Source organism: Periplaneta americana, chromosome 5 (genome assembly GCF_040183065.1).
Source record: "Periplaneta americana isolate PAMFEO1 chromosome 5, P.americana_PAMFEO1_priV1, whole genome shotgun sequence".
Taxonomy (NCBI): Eukaryota; Metazoa; Arthropoda; class Insecta; order Blattodea; family Blattidae; genus Periplaneta; species Periplaneta americana.
Window position 1 is genome coordinate 184,705,593 of NC_091121.1, and position 17,818 is coordinate 184,723,410.

Sequence of the window (17,818 nt, forward strand, 5' to 3'; positions counted from 1 at the left end):
AATTAGGTTTATACGCAGGTCTGAGCAACTGAACGCTTCGTTGAGCAGCTGCAGTGCAAAACAGCTGTGTAGAGGCGGATTACAAATTTCAGATATTCATCGCGCAAGGATATAATAGGAATCATATTCACTCTCTTAAAAATTAATAGGTTTTAAATGGGATTGAAAGAAATATATTTTAAATAATTAAAACATTCATATTTGAGAAAATAAACCTACAAAATCGGTTTCTATAGCGTTTAATAAGAGTACATTATTGCGTAGTATGAATAAATGTGCTTAAAGTGAGCCTTTAAAATACTAGTGCGTAAAAAAGTAAGTCATAACTTTAGGCACTGCTATTCATTTTAAGCACTGCCGAAGAAAATGTAACATTCAATGTACAAACTTCATTCAGTAAGAAATTAATGCATTACCTTCATCTTTCATTACTTAAATATTACACGTAGGCCTAATATAAATAAGTAGGCTAACAAATTTAACATTCATATCTACATTTTAGTTCTTATTATTCTGAAATTACATGTAGTACTCATTGTAACAAGATTCATCATTCAACTGTTCCTAACGGCTTTGTTGATTATATGGCCAGTTTAGACGGCCATGAAATCTTGAACATGAATAAAACAGGCTGCCATTTCAAAGATATACTTACTTCTTATTGGTTCTGAGCTTATATGGCCAGTAAATATGTAAATAGTGCAGCGGACGGTAAAACATTTCACTGAAATTAAAAAAAAGAAACAAATCTAAAAGAACACACTTGCCTTAGATCTCATTCTATCTTTCAATTTCTTTATATATATATATATATATATATATATATATATATATATATATATATATTCGTTGTTGGTAACTCTACAGCATCTATTAGATACTTTATGGTTGTGCTAACAGATGGAGTTACTTGTCAACAATGTGACGCTGAAACGTGTGTTCAGGTTACTGCTCAGCGACAGTCCTGATGTATTTTTATATTTGTGATGATTGGTTAATTAATATTAACCCGGCACACTCACAATCACACTCACATTCATAAAATTGTTATTTTGCTTTACTAGCCGTACCCGTGCGCTCCGCTGCACCCGTTAGAAATAAATATAAAGTAATTACATAATTAAAATAGGACATTTGATCCAGGGAACATTCGTGTTTGATAGAAGGGTAAATCGTTTAATATGTTACTTAATTTAAATTGTATTTAAATAATTAAAATGCGGTCATTTTGGTCCAGAGACACTCATTTGGTGCAATGACAATTCCTTTAACATGTTTCTTAATTGTTATTACATGCAACCATAGTTTAATGAAGATTGACATATCATTTAGATTTAATGTTTTATACTTTATATTACTTGCTATATGTTTCAGAAGTTACTGTAATAACATTGTAGAATTATGTCCATCTAGAGAAACTACACTTTCCAATGGTGAAATAATAATTAAACAATTACTTAGCTTCCGATATTACTTCATACAAACACAGAAACATTCTCTTACGCTATGTTTCATAGCTTTCGATTGTTGTTGTCCAAGGCCCCTTATAGACGAAGTCATTTGTTTTTATTTCAGAACAGCGCCTTAGATGGCGTTATTGTAATTTTAAAACTCATTTATCTCATTAAATATCAATCCTAACAAAATTTTGTATAGAATAAAACGTATCGGAAATTATGTTTAAAGAAACTTTTGTTATGTAATATTTTTCAAGAAAATCAATAATAAGCGAGATATTTCGATTTATTTAGTTCAGGCCCCCTTAAACCCCCCTTTTAAATAAAGTATTTTGAATACCATATAGCCTAAAATCTAAGTTACAACGAACTTAATTTATATTCAAATTTTCATATAAATCGGTTCAGCCATTATCGCGTGAAAAGGTAACAAACATACTGACAGACAGACAGACATACAAACAAAAATTAAAAAAAAATCGATTTTCGGTTTCAGGATGGTTAATTATACATGTTAACACCAATTATTTTTGGAAAATAGAAAATTACCAGACAAATTTCGGCTACAGATTTATTATTAGTGTAGATATTTATGAAGTAGCTTGGACTACCAGATGTGTACGACTTTCCTTTGTTCTAGGATGGAAACACATGTGCGCACATCGCGGCAATGCAAGGCTCAATACGTGTGATTGAGGAGCTGATGAAGTTCGACCGGCAAGGAGTGATATCGGCCAGGAATCGCATCACGGAGGCCACTCCGCTGCAACTGGCCGCGGAAGGAGGCCACGCGGAAGTCGTGAAGGCTCTGGTCCGTGCTGGGGCTTCGTGTACAGATGAAAATAAGGTAAGACATGGAAACGTTTTAGTATAAGCTTAACAAGTCGCTTTTACGAGTAAAATATTTTCTAAACAAGACATTGGAGAATAAAATTAAATTATATTTCCTTAAGAAAATATAATTAAAATCACTCAAAAACTAACATATATTACGTAAACATACAGACGTGGACAAATTATTAACCAAATTGACGATTTTTATGATAATTCTGTTTACAAAATTTGACTTTTCAATTTACACTACAGTTGACAATTTTTCATGTTTCTATCATTATAGTAGACAGAAAAATGCAAAAATGTCGACTGTAGTTTAAATTGGAGCCATTTTTTGTAAGAATATATAATAAAAATCGTTAATTTTGCTAAAAATTTGTGAATATGCAAAAATGTCAACTGCAGTCTAAATTGAAGAGTCAAATTTTGTCAAAATATGAAATAAAAATCTTCAGTTCTGCTAATAATTTGTAAATATGCAAAAATATCAAATGTAGTCCAAATTGAAGAGTGAAATTTTCTGAAAATATACAATAAAAATCTTCAGTTTTGCTAATAATTTGTAAATATGCAAAAATATCAAATGTAGTCCAAATTGAAGAGTGAAATTTTCTGAAAATATACAATAAAAATCTTCAGTTTTGCTAATAATTTGTAAATATGCAAAAATATCAAATGTAGTCCAAATTGAAGAGTGAAATTTTCTGAAAATATACAATAAAAATCTTCAGTTTTGCTAATAATTTGTAAATATGCAAAAATATCAAATGTAGTCCAAATTGAAGAGTGAAATTTTCTGTAAATATACAATAAAAATCTTCAGTTTTGCTAATAATTTGTAAATATGCAAAAATATCAAATGTAGTCCAAATTGAAGAGTGAAATTTTCTGAAAATATACAATAAAAATCTTCAGTTTTGCTAATAATTTGTAAATATGCAAAAATATCAAATGTAGTCCAAATTGAAGAGTGAAATTTTCTGAAAATATACAATAAAAATCTTCAGTTTTGCTAATAATTTGTAAATATGCAAAAATATCAAATGTAGTCCAAATTGAAGAGTGAAATTTTCTGAAAATATACAATAAAAATCTTCAGTTTTGCTAATAATTTGTAAATATGCAAAAATATCAAATGTAGTCCAAATTGAAGTGTCAAATTTTCTGAAAATATACAATAAAAATCTTAAATTTTGCTAATAATCTGTCCACGTCTGTACTCCTTCCACAGTAAAGCGGATAGATTACTAACATTGCCAGCCGAACTTACCGTATGTTGACAATACAGACTCCCGCTTTTCATGCGATATTTGAATAATTAAAATTATTAAAGTGGTATGTGAACTTACTCATCACAATCAATAGATACTGGAAATGCTTTCCTCGCTGTTGAAGTCAGAGTTCAACCCGTTTACAGTTCTTTGCTTACTTACTTACTTACTTATTTACTTACTTACTGACTTTTAAGGAACCCGGAGGTTCATTGCCGCCCTCACATAAGCCCGCCATCGGTCCCTATCCTGAGCAAGATTAATCCAGTCTCTATCATCATATCCCACCTCCCTCAAATCCATTTTAATATTATCTTCAAATCTACGTCTCGGCCTCCCTAAAGATCTTTTTCCCTCCGGCATCTCAACTAACACTCTATATGCATTTCTGAATTCGCCCATACGTGCTACATGCCCTGCCCATCTCAAACGTCTGGATTTAATGTTCCTAATTATGTCAGGTGAAGAATACAATGCGTGCAGTTCTGTGTTGTGTAACTTTCTCCATTCTCCTGTAACTTCATCCCCCTTAGCCCCAAATATTTTCCTAAGAACCTTATTCTCAAACACCCTTAATCTCTGTTCCTCTCTCAAAGTGAGAGTCCAAGTTTCACAACCATACAGAACAACCGGTAATATAACTGTTTTATAAATTCTAACTTTCAGATTTTTTGACAGCAGACTGGATGACAAAAGCTTCTCAACCGAATAATAACAGGCATTTCCCATATTTATTCTGTATTTAATTTCCTCCCCAGTGTCATTTATATTTGTTACTGTTGCTCCAAGATATTTGAATTTTTCCACCTGTTCGAAAGATAAATATCCAATTTTTATATATCCATTTCGTACAATATTCTCGTCACGAGACATAATCATATACTTTGTCTTTTCGGGATTTACTTCCAACCCTATCTCTTTACTTGCTTCAAGTAGAATTCCCGTGTTTTCCCTAATCGTTTGTGGATTTTCTCCTAACATATTCACGTCATCCGCATAGACAAGCAGCTGATGTAACCCGTTCAATTCCAAACGTTTCTAGATTAATTGATTGTAAGTAATTAATTACTTCACCTTAAGTTCATTAAATTTCTTTGGATTGCTATAGACCTTACCGCGTCTCAGAATAAATACTTCTGAGGAATTGGATCAAGGGATCGTGGTCGCCAAAGTCCCTCAGAAATAATTTTTGTGCGAGATCGTGCGTATTTGCTTGTTTTCCGCACAGAACCAATACGCGGTAAGTGTGAAATACCACATTCAGTATTCCCAACGTAACACACATAACAATTTCCCTCTTCTTACCGCTTAAGCGCGACATTCATTTTACTGCTTTAGGCTTTTAACATACTATTTTAAGAGACGTTTAATATAGTAATAATTATAAATTGGAAACTTACCACTACAATTTCACCTAAATTGCAATGTTAATTATTGTTTTTAAATATTTGCAAAAATTAAGTAAATTCTACTACTCCACGAAACTTATTGCATTCCTGATACAAGTAACATTAAGGAAGCCGTGAAAAAATCGACAAGATTCCAGATGCCGATGTTATTACTACAATATGTTATATAAATAATATTGTTAAAATATTAAAATGAAAAATAAATCATTACATAACCTTACCGTTTGTTTTAAGTTCGCATTTATAGACTGGGGGAAAAAAAAAACAGACGTATATCACGGCCTGCTGGAGTATAGTAAACACAGAAAAAATTTTATAGCAACAGTGTTGAAGAAAGATATTTTGGTTTTCCGAAGTTGCCGTCATTAAACAGAAACCAACATGGAGATTTCATTGCAACTAATTAGAAATTCGTCTTTCAGGTATGTAATAAACGATCTTCGCACAAAATAATGTACGATACACGAGCGGTATGTTTGTTTTCATGTTCTCGGAAATTAAAAAAGCTCAATTACGTTTCGCTTTTTCAATCTTTTCCTCGAACATGAAAACGTCAACATACCGCTCTTGTAACGCATATTACTATTTCTCCAAACATTCCACGTACAAGCCCCATCGTACACACTGGCTTATGTGCTGCTGCACTGTTTTTTTCTGAGCGAGACAGTGTTCGATGTGTTCAATTCGGTACCTGCCAATTGAAGAAAATATTCTTTTTTCTCTTATATGGAGGAGGGACCCGAAGGTTTACACTGTAGCCTAGGGTTATTGTGATTACCACTCCTATTCTGCGAATGATTGAGTAGCTGAACGGCCACGTTCTTGTACAAGTACAGCACGCTGCACCGTGAACTGAACCCGGGCTATTATATGGATGATGACTATGATGATGATGATGATGATGATGATGATGATGATGATGATGATGATGATGGCGGCGAAATGACTCTGAGGTCCAACGCCGAAAGCCTGAGAGCAATTCTGCGCTTAATGCCAAAATTCCTCGGTACTCCTATAGGCCTAATCGACTGAAAATGAAACTTAACGACAAAATTATGAGCACCATATTTTAGGAAAGAATAGTTCTTAGGTTGTAAGCCCTAATATAATATAAAAAAGTGATTTCCGTACTACATTCCTTAAACAGCATTCGAAAATTTCTCCCGCTATCACTCAAGAAAATACTATTGGAAACACTAGTAATGCCCCACTTCGATTATTGTGATTTTCTACTGACTGACCTCAATGTCAACCAGTCGCAAAGATTACAACGTGTTCATAATTCTTGTGTTCGCTTCGTCTGCGATGTCCGTCGCGCTGACCACATTACCCCATCCTTCCAAACTCTAAACTGGCTACGGCTTAACGAACGTAGAAATTTTCATTCTCTTGTTCTCCTTTTCCAAGTCCTTCACACTTCTACACCTATCTACCTTGCCTCCCGTTTCAGTTACCTGTCATCATATCATAATCTCTTCACACGCACGCAAAATAGCCGCATACTAGCCATACCAACACATAAGACATCATCGTATTCATCATCATACACAATCTCGCTCTCGCGCTTGTGGAATACCCTACCCAGTGACATCAGAGACTGTCGGAATTTAGTAGCGTTCAAAAGCAAGCTTATTAAGCATTTTCTTACTGCGTAGAGTAGGTTTACTTTTTACTTAATTAATAAAAAATTTGTTTCTTCTTAACTTTTACAATAAACTGTCTAACTATTATTAATCAGTTAATCTTTTAGTACAGTACTTTCATTTTTATTGTATCTGTAAATTTAATATTAATTGTAATTATATTCTTAATATTATAGTTGTAATCCCCTGGTAGAGGGGAAGAGAAGCCTGATGGCTTTATCTCTACCAGGTTAAATAAAAAAAAAATAATTCTATCGGAATTGAGTCCAAAACTAGAGCCAATATTGACCAGGTGCCGGCTGTTATTAAAAGTCATCTCTAAGTTCATCCGGTTAATATAACGTATTTAGCGCGAAACCTAATCCAACTCAGTAGCGGTAAATTCATTGTTAGTAGACCTATTCGTAAGGTAATCACTAGACCTCGGATGTTTAGGCACTAAAACTATATATTTTAGGTACTGAGAATAGGCACTTATGGCATAGGCATTGAAGAATCAAAATAAGCATTGAATAAACCTTTGATTAGTTACTTACATGACTAAAAATATATCATAACTGTATATAATAATAACCCTTAAATTGCAAAGCTTCATTTCTCACACTAGTTTATTAACTCGTGTCGGACTGTAAAGAAAACAACTATCGCAATGTTCATATTTTATATGTTGTGCAATATTATAGTATTGTGAAAATTTAATGTTGCTGCCAATTTTTTCCTATTCTATTAAAACTAGTGGCTTGTGCACCAAATGCTGCAAACTAAGTTCGTTAGACGTTCAAATAAAAATTTTTCAGATTTATTTTCGATTAAAAATACCAGACATTTTGAAAGTTATTTGCTTCCATAATACTGAAACATACTCCCTCTGAATGGTTTTTTTATGCCAAAAACTTTTTCTTGAACATATCCACCTTCAGTTTTTGAGTTTTAACACGAAACCCCAAGTATCAATGTCAAGACGATCAGTGGGGTTTTCATGTGGGAGTAAAGCATTTCAGGTCATTGTGGATTGTAGGTGAAAGTTAAAAAAATCAGGTTGGCTATACTTTCGAACAATAGACATAGCATCTTGGTATAGCTGCTGCATGTAGAGCTTGAAATGTAGAGGGTAAAATCATTTTATCCTGCTAAGAGATCTTGCTGAAATGATCGGGAGACTACAATATTTTGTAGGCCTCTTATTTTATCAGTAAGTAATACCTTTTGGTCTTTCCTTAGGAACTGTAATTTTTGCGCTCTCTGGAGTCAATACTGAAGAGAATGACGTATATAAGTATCTACACCACACCGCCATTAAGTATATGAAAAAGACCCAACCTCACTTGATTAATAACTATAAAAATAGGCCTATTTGAATTTTAATAACAATATTATTATCTTACGTATTAACTATAATAATATTTCATTTCTAATGGTAATGTCATCAAACCACTTCAAGTTTTGTATATTTTAATATCCAATACACAGCTGTACTCAGAAAATTACACACCGCAGAATCAGACCTGTAAATTATTTTTAGTAAGTCTTGAAGTTTTTAATAACCAACTGAATTTGAACTCTATGTCAGCAATGCTGTAGGTCATGGGCTTCGTGTAATGGCCTATTGTTTATTGTAGTGTGTGTTTTGTTTTATTCTGAAATGCAATTAGTTCTCAAAATTGACGAAAGATGGATTTTGGAAAATAGGAAAATCACGTAGGAAAACTAACGCTTCACTGAAAGTTCCTGTTTTTCTGAAAATCATTGGATGCCAAGCTTCAAAATGACGGGTCATTCATTAAAATGAGTTCAGCCGTTTTCTCGTAATTTCCATTACCAGTTCAAATTATATATATATATATTATAGCATATAGCCTATTAACCTGTTGCATCTACAGGATACATTGCCAATTTGAGGGTTAACACGACAATGAGATAATTAAGATCTCTTTCTATTTAATATTTTCATTTCTGTTCCGTCTGCTATAATTAGCATGGCAATGAACTACTGTACAAGAATCATTTCTAAATGAGTGGGATGTAAGTTATGTCTCTTCCTGCTTAAGGACATTTTATATGCAGAAAAAGAACGTTCGACATCCACTGATACCACAGCTGCATATTGCGAAGTTTCACATCTTGTGGTTTTGCGTGTTGTTCTCTATTCTTCGTGGTGTAAGAAATTTAGCGCAAGTTGACGATAAATTGAGAAAAAATTGAATAAGAATGAAATATGCAGTACAAAAATCTCTGAAATAGCCACTTTAAGGCAGAATAGTACATAAATAGAAAGGAACGGTCAAATAGGCATTTTAGAACTATAAAAACTTTGCCAAATGACCCCAAACATGGGCATACTTATAAATATTTATTTATTTTTTATTTATTTATTTACTTACTTATTTATTTATTTTCATTCATTTATTTATTTATATATTTTTATTTATTTATTTTTTCCTTTATTTATTTATTTATTTATTTATTTATTTATATATTTTCATTTATTTATTTATTTTTTCCTTCATTTATTTATTTATTTATATATTTTCATTTATTTATATATTTATTTATTTATTTATTTATATATTTTCATTTATTTATTTTTTCCTTCATTTATTTATTTATTTTTTCCTTCATTTATTTATTTATTTTCATTCATTTATTTATATATTTTCATTTATTTATTTATTTATATATTTTCATTTATTTATTTATTTTTTCCTTCTTTTATTTATTTATTTATATATTTTCATTTATTTATTTATTTTTTCTTTGATTTATTTATTTATATATTTTCATTTATTTATTTATTTTTTCCTTCATTCATTTATTTATTTATTTATTTATATATTTTCATTTATTTATTTATTTTTTCCTTCATTTATTTATTTATTTATTTATTTATATATATATTTTCATTTATTTATTTATTTTTTCCTTCATTTATTTATTTATATATTTTCATTTATTTATTTATTTTTTCCTTCATTAATTTATTTATTTATGTATTTATTTATATATTTTCATTTATTTATTTATTTTTTCCTTCATTTATTTTATTTATTTATATATTTTCATTTATTTATTTATTTTTTCCTTCATTCATTTATTTATTTATTTATTTATATATTTTCATTTATTTATTTATTTGTTTATTTATTTATTTTCATTTATTTATTTATTTTCATTCATTTATTTATATGTTTTCATTTATTTATTTATTTATTTATATATTTTCATTTATTTATTTTTTTCCTTCATTTATTTATTTATTTATTTATTTATTTATTTATTTATATATTTTCATTTATTTATTTATATATTTTCATTTATTTATTTATATATTTTTATTTATTTATTTATATATTTTCATTTATTTATTTATTTTTTCCTTCATTTATTTATTTATTTATTTATTTTCATTTATTTATTTATTTTCATTTATTTATTTATTTTTTCCTTCATTCATTTCTTTATTTATTTATTTATATATTTTCATTTATTTATTTATTTTTTCCTTTTTTATTTATTTATTTATTATTTATTTATATATTTTCATTTATTTATTTATATATTTTCATTTATTTATTTATTTTCATTCATTTATTTATTTTCATTTATTTATTTTCATTTATTTATATATTTTCATTTATTTATTTATTTATTTATTTTCATTCATTTATTTATTTTCATTTATTTATTTTCATTCATTTATTTATATATATTCATTTACTTATTTATTTATTTATATATTTTCATTTATTTATTTTTTTCCTTAATTAATTAATTTATTTATATATTTTCATTTATTTATTTATTTATTTATTTTCATTTATTTATTTATTTATATATTTTCATTTATTTATTTATTTATTTCTTCATTTATTTATTTATTTATTTATTTTCATTTATTTATTTATTTTTTCCTTAATTTATTTATTTAATTTCATTCATTTATTTATTTTCATTCATTTATTTCTTTTCAATCATTCATTAATTTATTTTCATTTATTTATTTCTTTTCATTTATTTATTTCATTTCATTTATTTATTTTTTTCATTCATTTATTCATTTATATTCATTCGTTTATTCATTTATTTTGATTCGTTTATTCGTTTATTTTCATTCATTCATTTATTTTCATTCAGTCATTTATTTTCATTCATTCATTTATTTTCATTCATTCATTTATTTTCATTCATTCATTTATTTTCATTCATTCATTTATTTTCATTCATTCATTCATTCATTCATTCATTTATTTTCATTCATTTATTTTCATTCATTCATTCATTCATTCATTCATTCATTCATTCATTCATTCATTCATTTATTTTCATTCATTCATTCATTTATTTTCATTCATTCATTTATTTTCATTCATTCATTCATTTTCATTCATTCATTTATTTTCATTCATTCATTTATTTTCATTCATTCAGTCGACCTGGTTGGCGAGTTGGTATAGCACTGGCCTTCTATGCCCAAGGTGTCGGGTTCGATCCCGGGCCAGGTGGATGGCATTTAAGTGTGCTTAAATGCGACAGGCTCATGTCAGTAGATTTACTGGCATTTAAAAGAACTCCTGCGGGACAAAATTCCGGCACATCCGGCGACGCTGATATAACCTGTGCAGTTGCGAGCGTCGTTAAATAAAAAACACTTCATTCATTCATTCATTTATTTTCATTCATTCATTTATTTATTTTCATTTATTCGTTTATTTTCATTAATTTATTCGTTTATTTTCATTCATTAATTTATTTTGAAACATTCATTCGTTCATTCATTTATTTTCATTCATTCATTTATTTGGTTCAGGTAAAAAATAGGCATTTGCCTGAACATCCGTGTCTATAAATCACACAGGCATAGAATATGAGTGGACGTGCATCCAGAGATTTCAAGCATCTCTAACCAACCCTTAATCTATATAATATAATACACATTTTTAAAATTTGATCTAGTAATACAATCCGCGTTTTACTCCGTGGCTATATAGCCGCAAACAAACCATTAATTTTAGTGAGAATGACTTCGACCCTCGCTTACAAAATTACGACAAGAATTGTACAGAAGCTGTGATGTCTGTGTGTGTGTGTGTGTTGTAGGCAGGGTTCACGGCGCTGCATCTGGCTGCACAAAATGGTCACGGACAAGTTCTGGAAGTGATGCGGTCCACGCAGTCCTTGCGCATCTCCAGCAAGAAGCTGGGCGTCACAGCTCTCCACGTGGCAGCTTATTTCGGGCAAGCTGGTGAGTAATAAAACCCCCAGAAATTTTAATTAGTACTATAGAATCGGAGATCTACACACTCTGAAACTGAAAACAATTTCACATTTCCTTGAAAATTCTACATGGACCACGTGCAAACAAAAATAGTTGGGAACAAAATCTACAGAGCAGATCAAACAATTCAGCTACCAGATTATCTGCAGAACTGTAAATAACTCTTAGAGGTAAAGATGAAATTATATTAATGGCAACTCCTGTCATTTAATGAAGTATTGGTGGCTACTTTCGCTGATGACACTGCTATTCTTGCTTCACATGAAGATCCATCAACAGCATCTGAAAACCTGCAGAATGAATTGAAAGAAACAGAAGACTGGCTAATTAAATGGAGAATACAAACGAGTGAAAACAAATCAGTTCATGTTACTTTCGGAACCAGAACTGAAAACTCCTCCTGTAACACTGTACAACAAAGAACTTCCTGAAGCAGACGATGTTAAATATTTAGGCATGCATTTAGATCGCCGCTTAACATGGCGAAAACATATTGAAACTAAACGTAAAGAATTAAATTTTAAAACATAAAAAATCTATTGGTTATTGGGACCTAAATCAAAACTGTTATTATAAAATAAACTTCTTGTTTATAAAGTCATACTAAAACCAATCTGGACATACGGCATCCAACTGTGGGGACTGCTAGCAACTCAAACATTGAAATACTGCAGAGGTATCAGTCCAAAACTTTACGTTCCATTGTCACTGCACCATGGTATGTACAGCTGTCAAAAGAAAAAGTGGCCGCTCTCCTGTATCAAAGTTCCCTTCGGGTATCTTCGCTACAATTCGGAGACAGGCGATGTTACATGTTGTTGGACCACGTTTCCTGATATCTACAGTTATAATTGAAGTACACTGTGTGTTATTCGATAGCATAATGGTAGCGTTCAGGCGTCTTATTCATGAGGTCCTGCGTTCGACTACAACCTCGTGCTTTTTATGTCCTTTTTTGTTCTGTTTTTGAGAGAGACAAACTAGACATAATGGCTCCTTTTTCTTTTATGATTATTTTAGTAAGTAACATCAGGTTCATTAATATATTATGCCATGACTTTATCATTATCATTATGATATTGTGGCTGCAAATGGAAAGAAAAAAGATTTTAATCTCAATAATATATTTCTTTCGTGGCATAAACATAACAAATTTACTGGCGTCGGCCTTAAAACATTCAAACAATTAATCGTTCAAAAAACAAAACAAAAAGCCACAATTCAACATTTAGTCTATCTTCCTCTTATCTCGATCATCTTGCAGTCGAGTGGGCATGGAATTGACTAGTCTTTGCAAATAGCGACTGTTCTTAGACACGATATTCCAGGCATTCTGAACATACACACATAAATGTTCTGTCCATGGGCAGGTCTTACATTGCAAACCCAGCAATCTCCAATCTTTCCTATTTTCTGCCTTCCTCTTAGTCTCCGCATATGATCCACGTATCCTAATGTCGTCTATTATTCTTTTCAACCAGAGACCCAACCAATTCCTTTTTCTCTTTCTAATCAGTTTCAGCATCATTCTTTCTTCACTCACTTTTTCAAACACAATTTTATTTCTTATTCTGTCTGTCCACTTTACACGCACCATTCTTCTCCACATCCACATTTCAAATGCTTCAATTCGTTTCTCTTCATTTCGTCGTAATGTCCATGTTCTTTCCCCATACAATGCCACACTCCACACAAAGCACTTCACTAGTCTCTTCCTTAGTTCTTTTTCCAGAGGTCCGCAGAAGATCCTTCTTCTTCTATTAAAAGCTTCCTTTGTTCATGTTTGCAGTTTTCTTAGGAAGGATAGGCCTAAATGCGGTAACATCCCGTTGCTTTCCGCACACCACAATCTCTTTCGCATCTTATTAAATTCCAGGGGGCCCAAGCGTGGAGATGAGGAGAGTGGATTTGACTAATTGGGCCCTCCGGACTTCACCGAAAGTCACGGCAAGGGTTAAATATTAATTCTATCAGGATGTTTGACCCGGTCAGAGACCGGGAAATCTCAATTAGCCTTTGCCCCCCGCATCCTGGACTAGCTTCTACGAATCATCAGAAGATCTTAGAGTGTGATTGGGCCAATTTTTCCAAAAATGTTTCCACACTTTTGCTCTCGTAGCTCAGCGGACGAACGTCGGAATTTAGATGTCAACGTCTCAGGTTCAATTCCTCGTTACTCCTTTTCATTTTATTGTGGTTCAAGATAGTATAATGTAATAATACAAAAAGAAAAACTAATACCAGTATTATGCAACTGGATTTTTCCAAACCTAATATTAAATTTATATTATTTATATCGCTAAAGAACGATTACAATATAAATAACTTGAATATTATTTATACAGTCTCACTAAAGAACGATAACAGAATATAAATGATAAATATCGGTTTCTTTAATTAATATATTGCGAAAGAACAATAACAATATAAATAACTTGAATATTATTCATATCGGAATTTCACAGATTTATTACAGATGTATTTAAGAAATTGTAGAAGAATAGTAATTAGTAACAGTGTCCTATTTATTCTTCTTGGAGCCAAATTTGTAACTTTTAAAAGTGTGGTTACTATGTTGAAGTGTATGTGTTGTAACGGATGCTTGATTTGTTATGTATGTGAGTCAGTTATGGGATGCTTGATGTCGTCGCAATGTCGTAATTATGGTTTGATTGTGTTTGTGTGACTATTGTGTATTAATTTATGATGTATGGTACGGAAAGCTGCATATTTGTGTTATAGAAGTGTTACGTATGTGTGTTGTTAATGTTTTTGTATGTTACAAATTGATACCTGATATTTGTTTTGCAATGCAATGCCTAATTTACGGATTGTTCATGTTTTGTTTACATCGCGTAAGCTAATTTAATTTTCTTTTCCATTTCTCTTTATGCTTATCTTTTTTGTGTATGAAACTATAGCCCTAACATACATATATAAAATACGGCTAACCCCCATTGGAAATACAATAATAATTATTATTCATATCGTTACAATACGATAACAGAATACAAATGATGACCTGAATTTTGTTCATATCTCTAAAGAACGATAACAAAACATAAATAACGTGATATCCATAAAGAACGATAACTGGATATAAATGATAATTTGAATATCATTTACATCGCTAAAGAAAGATTAGAAAATAAAATGAAAACTTGAAGAAGGCCCGAACCCACGACCTTTGAATCATTAAACAAGCACTCTACCGCTGGTCTACGAGGCGTAGATATGGAACACTTTCATAGTTCCGGAACTGCTTGTACAAGCACATGCATCGTGTAACATCGCCGCGACCCGAAGTGGACTTTGAAAATATTCGCTGTTCACGAGTGCGGCCACTTTTTTTTTTGACAGCTGTACATAATGATGTCATTCATTGTGACCTAAACATTTCAACTGTGAAAGAAGAAATCTCTACATTCAGTAAAAAATACCTGCACCGATTAAATCAACATCCCAATCATTGTACATTAAATTTGCTGGATAATAGTCAAACAATAAGAAGACTTAAAAGGACCAATGCTCTTGACCTTCCATTCATTTTTAATACAGCTATTTGAAACATTGTTATTTTTCTTTTGGAGTGTTGTCATGGGATAACATCTCCACTCATGTCATATTCTTTTATAATGTTTAGTCTACTTATTGTCTATTGTAGACAGATTGTAAATGTGGCATAAGTATTATTATAAAAAAAAAACTCCTGTCATTAAAGAACGGAAAAGCAAAATGAAAGTCTGAGAAATCAGATGTTTAGACACGTAAAAGGATGCATAATATTAACATTAACTTCCCCAGGAATCAATTTTAGGCCCATTATTGCTTTTATTTTATATTGATTCATCATCAACTATAAATAATTTATCCCAGGAAACCTTATTTTCAGAAGATGCAAATAATGTCATTATCTCAAATAAATAATATGATCACCAGGCTTGTAATGTTGGGGACCGATTACACAAGTTTACTGCAGTATGGTACATAGGCCGGGGACGTGAGCTAGTACGAGGACATTGACTTGGTTCTGCGATCGATTACGGGAATAACAAGGTGAACATAAATATGGACAGCTCTGAAAGTAAATATACGCTACATAGCATTATAAAGATATATTGTTACGTACCTTTAGGTATGTGCAGAATTCCCACGGTATCTTTGAACCGTGCCGTTACGATTAGCACCAAATTTAAGTGAATACACAATCTCGCCAACATAAGAACATGACGTTGGTGTGTGTGGCGTCGTTGGAGGGAGAAATTTGTTTATTTTCTCTCTCTACCTCCTTCGTTCTGAACATTACTGAGAGATAGCACCACTGTTAGCTACAAGATATATTTGCGCAAATATATTGAAATAGATTACTTGACCTATTACGTGACTTAGATGAGAGTCTCGGGACAAAACAGTTTTGCTATATTTCTTTTTTTATTAAATGTTAAGCACAGGAACGCCATTTCGTAATTTTATTTAAGAAACAAGCCAAACAAATTATGTTTACATCAAAAACGGATGCTCCCTGGACCAAATTATCGCATTTTACAATTGTTTAAATGCAACAGAAGCCAGAAGTCTTGCACTTGACTAATGCAGTGAATTATTTAAGAATATAGTCGCGAATTTTACTACCACCATTTCGATTGTGTTTTGTTTGGCACGGCTCGGTACGGCCCGGTGACTAGTGGCCAGCGAGTAACGTCGACTATCAACATTGCTCTGCCGTGGTATTATCTAGTTCCGAATTATCTATAGTAATATCACAAGAGGTCTGAGATTTGCTGATAAATCCAAAAGCGAAGCGACTCAGACTATTTCGTGAATAAAATAAAAATGTAAATAATATATCCCACAAATTCACTCACAAAATGTTAACAATTGTATATGTATTCAGACATTGCGAAGTCAAAACAGATGAATAACGATTACTGCAATAAAGAAATTGAATGTTATTCAGTAATGCCAATAGAGAAAAGCGAAATACAGGTTTAACAATGTTAATTACATGTACTGCGCTTTTCTCTTGTTATTATAACAGAAATACGTTTTCATTATCTGCTGAAATCATAATTTAATTAAACATTTTATAGTATAATTACGAATAACCTGATTAATACATTAATTAAATGAACAATTGTTATGAAGGAGTGTCATTTTCTTTAGATACAATGGACATGGAATTAGAAGATGAAGATGTAGATGTGGAAGTAGGATTTCGCACTTTATTTAGTACACTGGATTCATGCACATCAATTTACGTGGAAACAGTTGGCTACACCGACTAAACAAAAGAACGACCATGCGATAAATTGATAGCGATGAATCTAGCTGCAAAAATTATCGCGATGTTTGACTGTTAGGCCTATTGGTTGAAATTCAAAATTCCATTACACTTCATTGGTCGAAAATGAAATGACGTCATAAAAAAGAAATAGTCATAGGATTATTCGTGGGTTTGAGTTTCCTCCTTTCTTTTCTTGTGCTACAATGTCTCTGTATATAATATCGCTTGTCACCTCGTATGTTAGTATTACATAATATACATGTAATGTTCCCGTCATTCACTTCAAAACACTCACCAAATTCCGTTGCAAAAATATGCGCCTGAGAACCTTTAACCTTCAGTAGGTAGTCTACACTGTTTATGCACGCTACAGTAGTGACTGACGAACGGAGTATTCAGCAGGTACGCTGTTTATGCATGTTAGAGTACTGACTGGTGAACGGATAGCCAACTTGAAACCACAGTAACACACCCTATCGGTTCCCAACATTACAAGCCTAATGAGATCATTTGTAGGATGGAAGAGAAGGCCTTACGGCCTTAATCCTTTCAGATTAAATAAATAAATTTAAATAAATAGATAAATGTAAATAAATAAATACATTTCAATAAATTTAAATACATAAATAAATTTAAATAAATATCAAT

The 17,818-nt window shown here is 31.2% G+C and overlaps 1 protein-coding gene across 1 annotated transcript in view; it reads left to right on the forward strand.

The window, feature by feature from the left end:
• The window catches only part of nompC (no mechanoreceptor potential C), a 358,845-nt gene that overhangs the window by 262,739 nt on the left and 78,288 nt on the right, over window positions 1-17,818 (forward strand). The window contains exons 14-15 of the mRNA XM_069826862.1: window positions 2,098-2,304; window positions 11,709-11,853. Of these exons, the coding sequence (XP_069682963.1) occupies window positions 2,098-2,304; window positions 11,709-11,853 (352 nt within the window). The remainder of the gene's footprint in view (window positions 1-2,097; window positions 2,305-11,708; window positions 11,854-17,818) is intronic.